The following is a 14,396-nucleotide window of genomic DNA, read 5'->3' on the forward strand; positions in this document are numbered from 1 at the left end:
TGATACTGTTACGTCTAACAGGTACATATATATTGCTGCACTAAAATGCAGCAGATCTCATTTGTGAAAGTTCAGTTAAATGTCACTTCGAAATAAAGCTTGAAAAAAGTAAGAAATTAGATTATTTTTTCATATTTTTCAGAGAATAACTGGCAACGTACGTAATTGGGGTATATCGTGATATATATCGTTATCGTGATATAAAATGATCCATATCGTGATATAGGATTTTTTTCCATATCGCCCAGCACTACTTCACGCCGTGTTTTCTGGTTCTGGTGTGTTTTCGTAGCTGCGCCACATCCAGACATTCAGGCCTGACTACTACGGTGTTTTTACAGAACTGTAGATGTTTCTGTGAGGATGAAGACATTTTTAGAGACGATAAATAAAAACATGTCGGTTCTCACCCAGAGAAACGTCACATTTAGAAACAATCCTTCCGAGAAAAGTTATGTGATTTTCTAAAAGAAATGTTTAAACCACGATGTAAAAACTGGACAGAATGACCGACGGAGGAGGCAGAAACAGACGGATCTGTGAGTTTGTGAGAAATGTGGGACGTGTTTGTCGGAGGGATTTATCCGAGTCCTTCCTAATGTTCCGACAGGAAACACAAACACCGGCAGCAGGCTCGGGAGGGGAAATGGGAGAGCTGGAACACGAGCGGAGGAAATGAGGGGAACATGGTCGCTGGTGGAAGTCATTCTGTTGCAGGAAATTACGGAGCGATAAAGAAAACGAGGAAAGCTGTTTATAGTTTTAGCTAAAAACTAAACAAAAACGACGCCGTTTGAGTCAAAACGCAAAGTTTAGGTTCATTAAACTGTTTAATCTCATCGTTAAATGGAAATATAACCTTTAAACCTCATTAGATTATTTAAACATCTGTTTTTAAAACATAATTACACAATTTTATGATTTTCTTTGTCAGAATGAAGCATAAAGTCAGCAGGTTTGACTAAAACTCACAAAATTAATTTTTTTTTGTATTTTTTTTACGATTTTTAATGGAAAGAATTTATATTTTTATCCTTTTTTTTTGACAGGTGGGCGATCATGTAACTGCATGTGTTCATTAATCTGTCTGTTAGCGAAATATCTGCTGAACCACAGAACGGATTTAAATGAAACCTTTCCGGGTAAATCGTGGAGTCAACCTGGTTCTGGACCTGTCACAGGTGCCAGCCCGGATCTTTGGCGGGCTGAGACGTGGACTCGTCCAACCCCAGAAAATGTCCTCTCCGTCCATCTGAGAGGACATCTGTGTTTGAGTGAATTTATGAATTCCTCCTTCCTTAAACTGTCCGGATCCAAGCTAAACGGAGTCCCGTCCGGACCCAGACTGGGAATTAAATTCCAACAGAATTAATATTTTTAACCGCAGGTCTTCTGGAGCGTTTATGGTCGTTTTAAGATGCACAGATACAGAGAAGAAGAAGAAGAAGAAGAAGAAGAAGAAGAAGAAGAAGAAACCTCGTAAAACAGGAAGAGAGAACTCAAGATTTCTATCCAGACTTTAGGACCCAGAAGGTTTTATTCACACACACACACACACACACACACGCACACACACACACACACACAGACACACACGCACACACGCACACACACAGACACACAGACACACACACACGCGGCGCTCACAGGGTTTGTTTACACACATTAAAGGCAGCTGTTTCCAAGAACGACAACAAAAACTCACGAGCAGCAGAGACAGATGGTGCAAAACACAACGAAAAAAAGGAATAAAAAGGCTAAAAACTGTGAATGTTAGCAGCTGAAGAAGCTGAAACTGAGTTATTAAAGCTAAAATAAGCAGAACGCCAGAAGGAGCAGAATACTAGCTAAATAAAAAGTAGCTAAATGCTAGCTAAAGGCTAATATCAGCAAAAGGCCATCTAAAAGCAGCAAAAGGCTAGCTAGCATCAAAAGGGTGGATAAAAGATAAAAGTACAAACAGCTGGCTAAAAGCTATAAGTTGCTAAAAGCTAGCTAGAAGCTAAAAGTAGCAGAATGGTAGCTAAAAGCCAGAAGGAGCATATTTCTAGCCAAAGATAGCAAAAGGCTAATTCAAACTAATAGTAGCAAAACGTTAGCTTGAAGCTAAAGGTATGAAAATGCTAAAAGTAAGTGGAAAAAGGATAGCTAAAAGCTTAAAAAGGCTGGCTAAACGAACCAAACAGCTACCCCAAGGCTAAAAAATGTAAAAGGCTAGCAAGTAGCTAAAAATATCTAAAAGGGACGAACAGCTGGCTAAAAGCTATAAGTAGCTAAAGGCTAGCTTGAAGGTAAAAGTAGCAGAACAGTAGCTAAAAACTAAACGTAGCATAAAAAGACAGATACGGCTGTTACGCTGAAGGAACTGAAGACATCTCGGTACGTTAGCTGACTCAGCAAACTGTACAGCAGCTAAAACAGCTGAAATCAGCAGCGAGGAGCAGCGTGAACGGAGTCCTGACAAAGGAGAGGCGAGTTCGGCTCGAGGGGAGAGGAGGACAGTGGACGGCCCGCTCAGAAAGATGGCCGCTTGGATTTATTTATTAAAGCAGCTAAAGCTTGGCTTGTTTCGGCCTCGTTCCCTCCCTCATGCATTATAAATCCCTGCGTGTTGGCGGGCTCCGGGCAGCGGTGATGGAGGGCTTCACCTACGGCGTCAGGAGGACCAAGAGGCGGGAAAACGACCGAACCTCGGCTGCTGACAACCCTAACCTTCAGCTCTCTGGATCCAACAGGAAGTGGTCTCTGATTGGAGGCAAAATAAACGGCAGCGAAACCGAAACAGGCTGAGATCTGAGGGACGATACGAAGATGGCGCCCCGCCCACCGCCGCCCCGCCCACTGGCGCTGATGTTATTTTAGACTAAAATCTGCTTACTTTGAGCAGATCTTTGGGGAAATCCTGGCTGTCGTTCAGTCCTTCCAGGTTGCCAATGAACTGAGCGCAGGACATCCTCTTGCCAACATTCTGGAAAAGAATCGGTTTAAATATAATTTTCTATAAACAGACATGAATCATTTCTTCATTTAACTCAAACTACTTACTGAACACAGTTTATTTTTATCCTGCTTGGGAAGAATTAAGACAATAAACTACTAAACTGAGAGAAAATCCTTTAGTTTTTAAACTGAAATTTAAAAAATATCAAGCTTCATAAGAAAACAGGTGATTATGATTCCAAACAAATAAAATTATTTGTTTTTAGACAACAGATTTAAGCAGCAAAAATGTAATTCTTCATAGTTTATGTGCATTTTTAAACTCCAAATACACTTACACTTTTTGTTTTTAATTTAAAAGCAGCAAAACATGAGCTGAAAGGAGCAAAATGTTAGCTAAAAGTACTGTGTTATGATGTATTTGGGGGAAAATATCTGTAAATAAAGTTAAATATTTTGAAAATTATAAAAGTTATAAGACCAAAAAGTCAGAGCAGCAGTCAGCTGAATGAGCCGAAGGTTTTAATAACAGAAAGTCTGCAGAAATTAATCTACTTAACCAGAGTTTTAACAGATTTAATTAGCAAGTTAACTAAAAGCACCTATATATAATAAACTATATAAGATTTGTTAGTTTATTTAAGTCTTATAGGTCAGCGTTCACACTTTAGGTCAAACTATGATGGGAATTATTGTAACTTTCTGTGTCTTCAGAGGCAGTTGGTGGAAAATGAGAGATAATTTGCAGTAATCCTGTTTCTAAAGTCAGTCTAAATCTGTCCAGATGAGCTGAAACTTTCCCTCCTGTAAGAGCTGAGCCCCGTCTCCATCTCTTTAATTAATCATTCATCCGCGGAGCAGAGCTGCCGATGGCCCAGATCTCCTGAAGACGGCTGAGAGAGGCTCAGTCGATCAGACGGCGACCGGCCCGGGTCCCAAACCTTCACGGTTATCGGAGCAAAAAGAAACCATCTGGAGTTTGTGAGAGAGGAGCTGGATTCTCACCTGACCGTGCAGGTCGGTGTTCAGAAGCATCAGGGCACAGGTGAGTGTGTGAGCAGCATCTGCAGGATGAAAACACATCAGTCCTCTGCAAAAAGACCCACTACTTCAACATGATTCACTGCATTTACGCTGCACGAAATATTAAATACAAAGATCTTTAAAACAGGACAGTTTCATGCAGGTTATCATAAAACTACATCAAGAGTTTCCTAAAAATACATTAAAGCTCATTCACATGTAAGCATCTGTCTTAAACAGTGAAGGATTAATAGTTCAATCAGTGCAGATGGGATTAAATTAAAATTTCTCTCTGCATTAATGAGGAAAGTCTGCCACCAGCAGAAAATAAAAAATACAAGCTGAGAAAACAGGAAATCCTGACTTCCACACCTATTAAAGGCCACTAAATTGTGATTTGTAATTTACAAGTTCTTATAACATTTTTAACAGAACAAAGTTTAAAGTAAATGCATATTGAAGCTATTCTAAATGAACAAACAGGCCTTATCTATTTTTTTCTCTAATTATCAGGCTGTAGATTAATATATTATTTCAAAATTGAAAGCGTTCATACAGAAAATAATAATTTATACAAACATTGAACAATGAAACACAGGCCTGCTTGTATATATTTTACTTTTAACAAAATGGATTTAATACGTGTGCATTTCTTTCTTTTTTAGTTTCTAAATTTTATCCTGCATAAAAACATTAGCAAAATGCTAAAAAGATTCTTGTTGTTCTTTTTATGTCATCAAAAAACTATATTTTTTTAAAGATAAAGTGTTTAATGCAAACCTGAATAAGTCAAATATGTTTTAGAGCTTCAAACAAATTTTTTTTAAGTGGAAAATTGTGAAAATTGAGCAAAAGAAAGTTTCTTTGAGGCTAACGGCTAACAGCTAACAGCTAACGGCTAACGGTGATGTTAAGCGGACACAGGAAGACGAACTGCGGTAAACAAAAGTTTTCAAAATAAAACCGGAAATGATGTGAACACGTTGAAGCTCAACAGAAACAAAAAGGAGAAAAAAAGAAGACAAAACCTGAAGAATTAGACGTAATAAAGAAAACAAAAAAAACAAACTTTAAGCACGATTAATCTCACAAAGTAATTAAAGAAATTAAATATCACAAATGAAGGCTTAATGGTTTTATTATTTCATCACTTCCTCTGTCCAAAATGGCCCAAGCTGTGAATGTTTTTTTATTTGAAAGCATAATGTTTGACTGGACTTAAATAACAGATACAAGAACAGTAACATGACTGGTTGTTAGTGTGCTAAAATAAAAATAATCTTTTTGTTGTGCCTTTAACCAACTTGTTTCCTGTGTTTATACATGGAAATAAAGCTGATGGTGTATTGTATGAGCTGGGTGTAGAAATAATAAACTTATCATTTTTTTTGTGCATTTTTCCACGGTTGCTGTGAAAGCACTTACCCTCGGACGGCAGGGTTTTTGGGTTGCACTCCAAGTAGCGCCTTGAGAAGTGTGATAGCACCCTCTCCCTCTCCTGAGTCTCCCCCATCAGAGCAAACTGCCTGAGGAACGTCCTGCAGCACAAACAGCTCATTACCCAGAAGGTTGACAAAAAAACTGGATGCAGATTAAAATGTGACCTAATTTGAATCATTACAAGAAGTTTCTTATTATAAAACTATGTAAAATTGTAAAGAAGTGTTATCTAATGTGTTTAAAACACAAAAAAGGTGTTTAAAATTTGAGCTGCAACGCTACAGCTGTCCTCCAGAGGGCAGTGTTTAACAGAAGACAAAATGCTTCAAATAAATAAAAAAATTAAATAAAATTACAGAATTTCCCTCCTTTGAGAACAAATCAAAGCCTCAGTGATGCAGAAACAAGAACCTTGCGAGGTGAAGGTCAACACATGTGTTTTAAAGACTTTAAAAACTCATAGTGTCTGTTTATTTTTAATTTAAAACAGTCAAAGGTTTATGTTAAATAATGTGCCAGAGAGTTTTCCTGTCTGTCATGTTTTCTCACCGCAGAGCTTGGTCGAGCGTGAGGCCGGTGAAGCTGAAGAAACTCAGGTACTCCTCCGCAACCATGCGGCTAAAATCATTGCTGTAACACAAATAAATAAAAAAAAAGAGCATTACATACAAACAAAAGCCATCTCCTCCGCTCAGTGAATGACATCAGCTTGAAACGGCTCGATTTGCCGACCGGAGGCCAAAATAAAAGCAGAAAAACCCCAGAAGAGATTCCCAGGATGCATCTGTCAGAAGGTGAGAAAACCCTTTAATCCTGAAGTCTTCCTGACGGGCAGAGGAGCGCAGATCAGCCTGAGGGCAGACAGCGGCGGGCAATCCTGTAAATGAACAGAACCTGCACCGATTTTAGATCAGGGTTCATTAAATCCATCAAACGGAGGGCAGATTTCATCAGGAGGTCGCTTTGAATTTATTTAACATCCTGAGCAACATTTAGCATGAACCACTGAAAGTTTCACTGGATTAGCATCTACATGATCACCTTTTAATTAAAGATGGCTGCCCTTAGCGAACTGAGGATACTGAGCTGAAACTGGATGTGGTGGTAGCTGAGAGTCCTCATCATCACCATCATCGTCTCTCGCCATCTTAGTTTCAAACTCTGTCACGAGACGCAGTGGGCGATATGCATTCCTTCATCCTCCAACAGGTTCTTCGGCTCGTTGAGGGGCTTCAGTTGGATGCAGTGAAAATAAAACCAGCTCCAAGTTTATTTATGTGACAAATACGAGCTCCTTTTCTTTTTTTATACTGAGTTTGTTGTTTTTGTTTTCATGACAGGAGGAAACTCTGTCCTCTGTCTACAGGACATTTCTGTTCAGAAGGCGGTTAAATGAGTTTACAGCGTTAATCTGCAGCTGATCTGCCGTCTCTGGTGACCTGGAGCCGGTTCAGTTCTGGTTTTCACCTGAGCGTCGCCTCAGGTGACGGAACAAAGCGGGTCTGATTCAGGATTAAACTTCATGTTAGCATCTTTAGTCACTGATAATCGCAGCGTTTTATTTTCACACAGGTTGCTTTAATGCAGGGCTGTCAGACTCCAGGCCTCGAGGGGGCGCTGTCCTGGAGGTTTCAGGTGTTTCTGCTCCAACACGCCTGATTCAGACGGTTTAATCACCTCCTCACCGAGTCATCAGCTTCTCCAGGAGCACGGCAACAAGTCATCCATTTAAACCAGGTGTTTTAAAACAAGAACACGTCTAAAACCTGCAGGACTGCGGCCTCCGAGGAACAGAGTTTACCACCTGTGCTTTAAGGAGTAAATGTCTCCTGATGTTCTGTTTTGTACGGTGGCCCTGAAGTTCAAACCACATCAAACAATTAAACACAACTACAAACTTAAAACCACAATAACGTCTTAAAATAAGACAACATGAAGCTGAAAACATGTCCAGCATCACCTCATGTCTGTCCGGAAAACTGCAGGAAGAACAACTTCCTGTTCAAAAGCCAATCAGTTTCCCTCTGGTACCACCCTCTTCTGGTGGAATAATGTCATGGTTTGAACTTCAGGGCCACCGTAATTTTCAGGTGATTCAAACGTCTAAGACTCACTTCTTGCTGAGGTGACGCGACACGTCAGACTTCCTGAAGCCGTCCAGGTTGAAGAGGCGTTTGGCGAGGCGTCTGGCGGCGGCCACATCCCCGCGGTGGCTGCCGTTGGTCAGCGTGTCGCTGCTGCCCAGACCGAGCCGGTCGCTGAGGTCCTGGTCCAGCTCAGAGTCCGTCGCCAAACGGGCCTTCTCCCTGCTGAGAGGCGGCGGGTCGAGGGAGGAAAAAGATTCTGTGTTCGGTTAAAACTGGAGCGAAGGCAGAAAAAATAAAAACTGACGGTTCAGGACAGGAAACAGGACGAGAAAAAAACTGTAAATAATTCAGAAGATCAGAAAGAACCAAGAAGAAGAAATTTATCAAAAGAAATGAATCCAGTTTATCAATAATTGAACGTCTGATTTGTTCTGAGGTTTGAGGATCCAAAAGTTACGCAACAATTCAAAGAACGCCTTCCTCCTGCTCGGGTCATAAAATCGACTAAATCCTTCCAGCTTCCCTGTTTTCTGTTATCATTTCCTAATTAAGCTGCTTCAAAGCATTAAAAGGTTCAGGAGTGAAAACTCGTTACAGAGCGTTATGTCACACTGAGCCTCGGCTTAACGAAACCAGGTCTTTGAGTTTATTTTGTGAAACGATGAAGACGTTCATCGCCGCCACGCTGAGCTCTGTGACTCCAGCTGGCCGGAGAAAACACGCTGCTAGGATCCAAAACTCAACAAACGTTTCCTAAATAAAGCAAGCCTTCGTTTGTTTTTCATCACGAGACGCGAGCCAAGAAGGCCCTGCTGTCTCTCGCTTCGATTCAGAGGAGAGAGCACAGAGCTGAGAATAAATAATAAAATAAGGGATGTAAATGTCAGCAGAGGGTTCATAAAGTTCACAGAGCTGGTTCCTAAAAGGAGGAACGTCTACCAGGTTCTTCGGCTTGTTAGCAGCTAAATATCAGTGATTTATTCAACATTTAGCCACAACTTTAAACAAAGATTTCTGAACTGACAAGAAACCGAAACGTGCAGGAATGCATGTCGCCCGCCGCCTTCAGAGGAAGATCATCTTCTGGTGAGAAATAATAAAGTTACAGACGTTATGGTCAATAATGTCTGTTAGTGCTGGGGATCAATCTCAGCTCCTTTTAGCTGCTTTTAGCTTCAGCTTCTTTAGCTCTCACTCTGGGTTTTCTCAGTTAGCCCGTTAGCTCTCGGCTGTGTCTCGGTGCAGACCCACCTGGAGCAGGACCTCCTGTTGGACGAACGTTTCTCCTCCCCGCCTGCAGACGAGCCGCAGGACTGCGTCCTTGTCGCCTGACCACCACCCCGCCTTCGACCCCTGACCCCTCTGCTCCCTGAACGCATCACGGCCCCTTCAGACGACTCGCCCGTGTGGCTCCTTCATTCCTCCAGCCCAACTGAGACGCTGTGGATTTCTCTCCCGGCTCTCTGTCTGTGTTTGCTGTCATTTGATCTTCACAGCAACCCTCCTCCTCCTCCTCCTCCCCCCGTTTGTCCTGTAATGCCTCTATCTGTTTGCTGTAGCTTCACTCCTCCCTCGCTCCGTTTCTCCTGCTGACCTTGTGATCGAAGCACGAAACTTGGCTGAAACTCACTCCCCCCCATTCATTCCTTTCACTGCATCCAGCTCCGGTTTCCCGTCTCCGCCTCTCATCCGAGCCTTTCACACACCTCAAGTGTAAACAAAATAAAAAGTGAGGTGTCAGGTTTAACCTCCATATCTACGAGGGGTGTGTGTGTGTGTGTCTGCAGACCGCCTCAGGCACAGAGTTGTTGGCCTTTTGTCAACATCTGAGTGTTTCCATCGGGGGGCCTGCAGGAGCGTCACAATCAGGAGCTTAAGCTCGGGCCTCACCACCTGTTAGCATTGAGTCACGGAGCGCCGGCACAATGTGGAGGGGTCCTGAGAGAATTCCCGGTGTCAGCCTCCCTCAGTCCACTTGGCAGCTCGGCACAATGAGCCACTGTCTGACGGCTCGCACTGAAAGGGAGGGAGGGGGGCAGGAATTCCAAACGCTTATCGAAGTCTGGAAAAACTTCCAGGAGTATTCGGGAATCTGGGATTCCAGAGGCTTCAAACGAAAGCAAACGTTTGCCTTCGTTAAAGGAGGAGAGAAATCTGAGCCTGAAGTCAACTCGGATCATCTGCTGACGGCAGAAAGAAAGGAGGTTTCTCTAAATATTTACAATAAAATCAGATGAAACAGCTATGGAAGCCCGTTTCTGCCACTCGGGAAAAATAAACATTATAAATATGAGCTACAAAGTTATAACTATGGTCAAAAAAAGTCATAAGAGCAAGATTTATAGTTAGAAATATGACTGCATTTTAGAATAATGACTTTATTCTAAAAATTAATGAATTCAAAACTTTTTTAAATTCATAATTATGAGTTTAAAAGTCTTTGTTTCATAATTAGGAGATTCAAATTCATTTTAATGATTTTAAAACTCATAATTCTGAGATGAGAAGTGTTTTGTTTTGTTTCCAGAGGCAGAAATAAGCTTCTTCAGGGACCAGATTCCTCACCGGGACACGAAGACACAAAAACAACAGTCTGCAGGTAAACAGCACCTGGAGGCTGGTTCCTGTCTTTTAGCGCCACCTAGTGGCCAAAGCAACAGCTGTTTTCTTTCTGCTGCCTCTGCAGTGACGCCTCTCGAAGTTAGGGTCACATTGACACAGTCAGGTTGTCCTCACCTCCCTGACAGAGACAGAGGACACATTCCCGACATACTTTGAGACTTTTAAAATAAAGTGCCGAGACGAAGGACGTGTTGCGTGAAAGCTTTCAGGCGGACAAACGGCTCAAGGTGAGGCCTTCGCCGCTGCGGTGACGACCATCTGCCTCGACATCCCTGCACCGTCGCACACACATCATCACCGCCTGAAAGACACACACTGAGGAGACAATAAGCAGAGACACGTCCTGTGAGGCAGAGACAGCCTTCTAACGACCTTCCCTTCAAGCTGTCTGACTCTGAACCAGACTGACCCGCAGAGACGCACATCTGACCCGAGGAGGGAGGCAGCCAGACCTGCATCCATGCACCAAACTGTAATCCTTTCATTTCATTTCATTCATTCATCATTTCCACAGAAACAGGCTGAGGTGAGCAAGGTTTTACTCTCTAAAGTCTCAGATAATAATACAAGATAAAACACTTTCCTCTGCCTTCATTCAACCCGAGACAAAGAAACTAAATGATGCTGTTGGAGCAGCAAAAGACTGGAAGGTTACCTTTTTTATTTATTGTTATACAATTTCAAAGAACTGCAATCTGCAACCTGTCCACCAGGGGGCGACAAATCCCTCAAACTGCTCACAGAACCCCAGAAATGATTCTTTACAGTCTGAAAATTTACAAAACTATAAACATATAACTCAATAAACTAATTATTCTACAATATTTATCAACATGAGGTTGTTTGTCTGTTAGCAAAATATCTCCGGTGTGGATATCTGCAGCACGAGACGAGTTTGGATGGCGGCGGGCGATATGCATTCATTCAGGAAATGCTGTTCAGAACTAACAGAAGAAACAAAACTAATATTAGAACTGAAGTAAAAGAGAAGCTGACTGAAGTCAGAGGCATTCAGAGCCGCTGAGCGAGCCGACACCGGACCGGTCCACGTGTTTTTAGCTGCACGCTCTGTCCGATTTTAGCTGTTTCTGTCAGAGAGTTCGGCTCATTCCGGAGATGGCTGCTGTGACTTTTGTTTTTTCTAAATATTTAACTTTATTTACAAATATTTTCCCCACAGAATCACATGAAGATCTCCAGTTCGTTCAGAAACTGGCTCCATTTTTACCTTTTTAAGCTACTTTTAGATTTTAGCAACTATTCTGCTAATTTAGCTTTTAGCTGCAGTTTTGATCATTGTAGAATTCATCTATAATTTTTCTAATTTCAGCTACTGTTTGGAAAATTGTAGCTTTTAGCTCTGGTTCTGTTCATTTTAACTATTAATGAAGGTTTTGTTAGTTTTAGCTTTTAGCTAGAATTTAGCTACTTTCGGTTCTTACCTAGCTTTTTGCTATGTTTAGCTTTTAACAAGCCTTTTAGCTGTTAGCTACTGTTCTGCTACTTTTTGCTTTGTACTAGCCTTTTGTTCTTTTCAGCTTATAGGTACTTTTAGTTTTTAGTTAGCATTTTAATTTTTTTTGCTTTTAGCTACTGTTTTGCTGTTTTTAGCCAACGACTCAGTTTCTTCTTCTCCTGCAAAGCGCTCAGAGCTGTATTTTCACAGAGAGTGTGATTTCTCTGGTTAAGTCGGTGTTTTAGTCGGTTAATACGAGCCGAACCACGATCACTAATCTGCTGCTTTAACGGCTTCGGCTCTTCTGGTTTTTCGGTTTTATGACAGATTCTGGATCCTGGCTGCAGGGATTTGCTCCGATTCGGCCTCAGGAGAATCTCTGAGCTGCTCTCACACTGATTCTCTTCATATTATTAGGAACTAGAACCTTTTTTCCAAAGATGTTGGGTTCTGGTTCTGGTTCTGGTTCTGCTCAGGAACACTGTCTGTAAACACATTTCACCGTGCTGCTTAAAGCTCTATCAGGCAAAGAAGAAACCAGATGTGAACAGATGTGTCTCCTCTGAACTGTTCTGAGGTCAGCCTGCCTCTCTGATGGTATGGGGGTGCATTAGTCCAGGTTTTAGAACAACATCTGCTCCCATCCAACATATTTTTCAGGGGAAAAAAAAGGGCTAAGCCTCATTTTGGATCCATTAAAACAAAAATGGCTGCAGTTTTTCAGATTCTGAGCTCAGATCTGGTGTGAGAGTAGCTGAGAGTCATCCTGAACACAACAGCATCGTCCTCTAAGACCTCACCTGGATAAGGAGAAGGACGGGTTGATGTACCAGCTGCTGCCCAGCTGCGAACACTCGCGGCCTCTCGGTATCGTGTCGTCAGAACCGCTGCTCAGCCGCTCACTGGACGGGGCCCGCGTGGCGTCCGAGTCCCCCGTCGCCGTGAAGATGGAGTCGGACAAACTGGGCCTCTCGTCGTGCGCCAGCGGGGCGAAGCTGAGCTGGACGATCTGCCGGGCGCTCTGGCACACCGGCCCGTGGATGGCGGGCGTCAGGGTGGGCAGGTCAAAGGTCAGGACGGTTTGGGTGCTGGAGGTCAGCAGCTCCTCGCTGTCCAGGCTGTTGTACGACGTCCCTTTGGCCCGGTGGGACTCCATGATGCTCTCGAAGTGGCGACTGAAGGTGTCCTCGGCGCCGGAGCGGGGACCGGAGACCAGGACGGGGGACTTCAGGGCCGGGTTGTGGTTGTCAAAGAAGGTCTCCGTCGGTCTGGACGAAGAGGACAGATGTTTTCAGGACAGAGGTGCAGTTTGTTCCTGTTTCCCTTCAAATTCTGAATAATTGATGTTTCTGTTTATGACCAGATGGGAAATGAGGCTAAGAGAGAGATGCAGATTCTGGTCCGAATGTGGGTCAGAGGAAATCCTGCTGCAGCCCAGTTTCTACCGCAGCAGGCGGGCGATAATGTTTTTGCTCTTACAGCTTTAAACTCTGACGTGAAACGAGGCGGGCGATATGCATTCAGGGAATGTTTTTGTTTTCTGTAACTTTTAGATTTGTTGAATTATTGAACTTTATTTTGAAATATTTTCCTCACAGAAACATTCAGATCTCTTCAAACTGGCTCCTTTTCTTCTTCTGCTACATGTAGCTTTTAGCTTTTAGCTAACGTTCTGCTAAGTTTGGCTTTTCACTAAGGTTCTGTTAATTGTTGTATTTAGCTACAGTTTTGTTTATTTTAGCTTAAACTGTTGTTCTGTTGGTTAAGGATTTTCACTGCTGATTTGATCATTTTAGCTTTTCGGTACTTTTGACCAAATTTTACCTTCTAGCTATTGGTTTGCTGATTTCAGCTTTTAACTACTGCTTCGCTTGTTTCAGCTCCTGTTCTGCTTGTTTTGGCTGCTGTTTTGCTTATTTTAGCTCCTATTCTGCTTGCTTTAGCTGCTGTTCTGTTGCTTTAGCTGCTGATCTGCTTGTTTTGGCTGCTGTTCTGTTGCTTTAGCTCCTATTCTGCTTGCTTTAGCTGCTGTTCTACTTGTTTCAGCTGCTGTTCTGCTTGTTTCAGCTCCTGTTCTGCTTGTTTTGGCTCCTGTTCTGCTTGCCTTAGCTGCTGTTCTGCTTGCTTTAGCTGCTGTTCTGCTTGTTTTGGCTGCTGTTCTGTTGCTTTAGCTCCTATTCTGCTTGCTTTAGCTGCTGTTCTGCTTGCTTTAGCTGCTGTTCTGCTTGCTTTAGCTGCTGATCTGCTTGTTTTGGCTGCTGTTCTGTTGCTTTAGCTCCTATTCTGCTTGCTTTAGCTGCTGTTCTGCTTGTTTTAGCTCATGTTCTGCTTGTTTCAGCTCCTGTTCTGTTGTTTCAGTTCCTGTTCTGTGGTTTTAGCTGCTGTTCTGTAGTTTTAGCTCCTGTTCTGCTTGCTTTAGCTACTGTGCTGCTTGCTTTAGCTACTGTGCTGCTTGTTTCAGCTGCTGATCTGCTTGTTTTAGCTGCTGTTCTGCTTCTTTTAGCTGCTGTTCTGCCACTTTTAGCTCCTGTTCTGCTTCTTTTAGCTGCTGTTCTGCCACTTTTAGCTACTGTTCTGCTTGTTTCAGTTCCTGTTCTGTAGTTTTAGCTGCTGTTCTGCTTGTTTTAAATGAATCTCTGTTTCAGCTTCTTCAGCAGACTTCAGCTCCGCCCTTCGGCTGTTCACCTCATCAGGTGGCCGAACACCTCCGGCTCCTCCTGCGCCGCGTACTGCTGCTTCCTGCTGTCGCCTTGCATCCTCACACTCGCCCAGCTCACCACCTCCTCCTCCTCCTCCTCCTCCTCCTCCTCCTCCTCCTCTTCCTCCTC

At 42.8% G+C, this 14,396-nt stretch overlaps 1 protein-coding gene across 2 annotated transcripts in view; it reads right to left on the reverse strand.

The window, feature by feature from the left end:
- Window positions 1-14,364, reverse strand: part of LOC108250659 (PH and SEC7 domain-containing protein 1-like) — a 40,788-nt gene extending 26,424 nt beyond the window's left edge. The window contains exons 1-7 of one of the 2 annotated variants that reach the window (XM_037980913.1): window positions 14,254-14,364; window positions 12,369-12,836; window positions 7,518-7,712; window positions 5,953-6,033; window positions 5,389-5,501; window positions 3,946-4,004; window positions 2,879-2,968 (exon numbers count right to left, since the gene is read on the reverse strand). In XM_037980913.1, the coding sequence (XP_037836841.1) occupies window positions 2,879-2,968; window positions 3,946-4,004; window positions 5,389-5,501; window positions 5,953-6,033; window positions 7,518-7,712; window positions 12,369-12,836; window positions 14,254-14,324 (1,077 nt within the window). In that variant the 5' untranslated portion in view covers window positions 14,325-14,364. Of the gene's footprint in view, window positions 1-2,878; window positions 2,969-3,945; window positions 4,005-5,388; window positions 5,502-5,952; window positions 6,034-7,517; window positions 7,713-8,741; window positions 9,284-12,368; window positions 12,837-14,253 lie in introns of those variants that run through there. The other variant, XM_037980914.1, reaches the window with a different exon arrangement.
- Window positions 14,365-14,396: the final 32 nt, after the last annotated feature.

This window comes from Kryptolebias marmoratus, linkage group LG17, assembly GCF_001649575.2.
Source record: "Kryptolebias marmoratus isolate JLee-2015 linkage group LG17, ASM164957v2, whole genome shotgun sequence".
In the NCBI taxonomy this organism is placed as follows: Eukaryota; Metazoa; Chordata; class Actinopteri; order Cyprinodontiformes; family Rivulidae; genus Kryptolebias; species Kryptolebias marmoratus.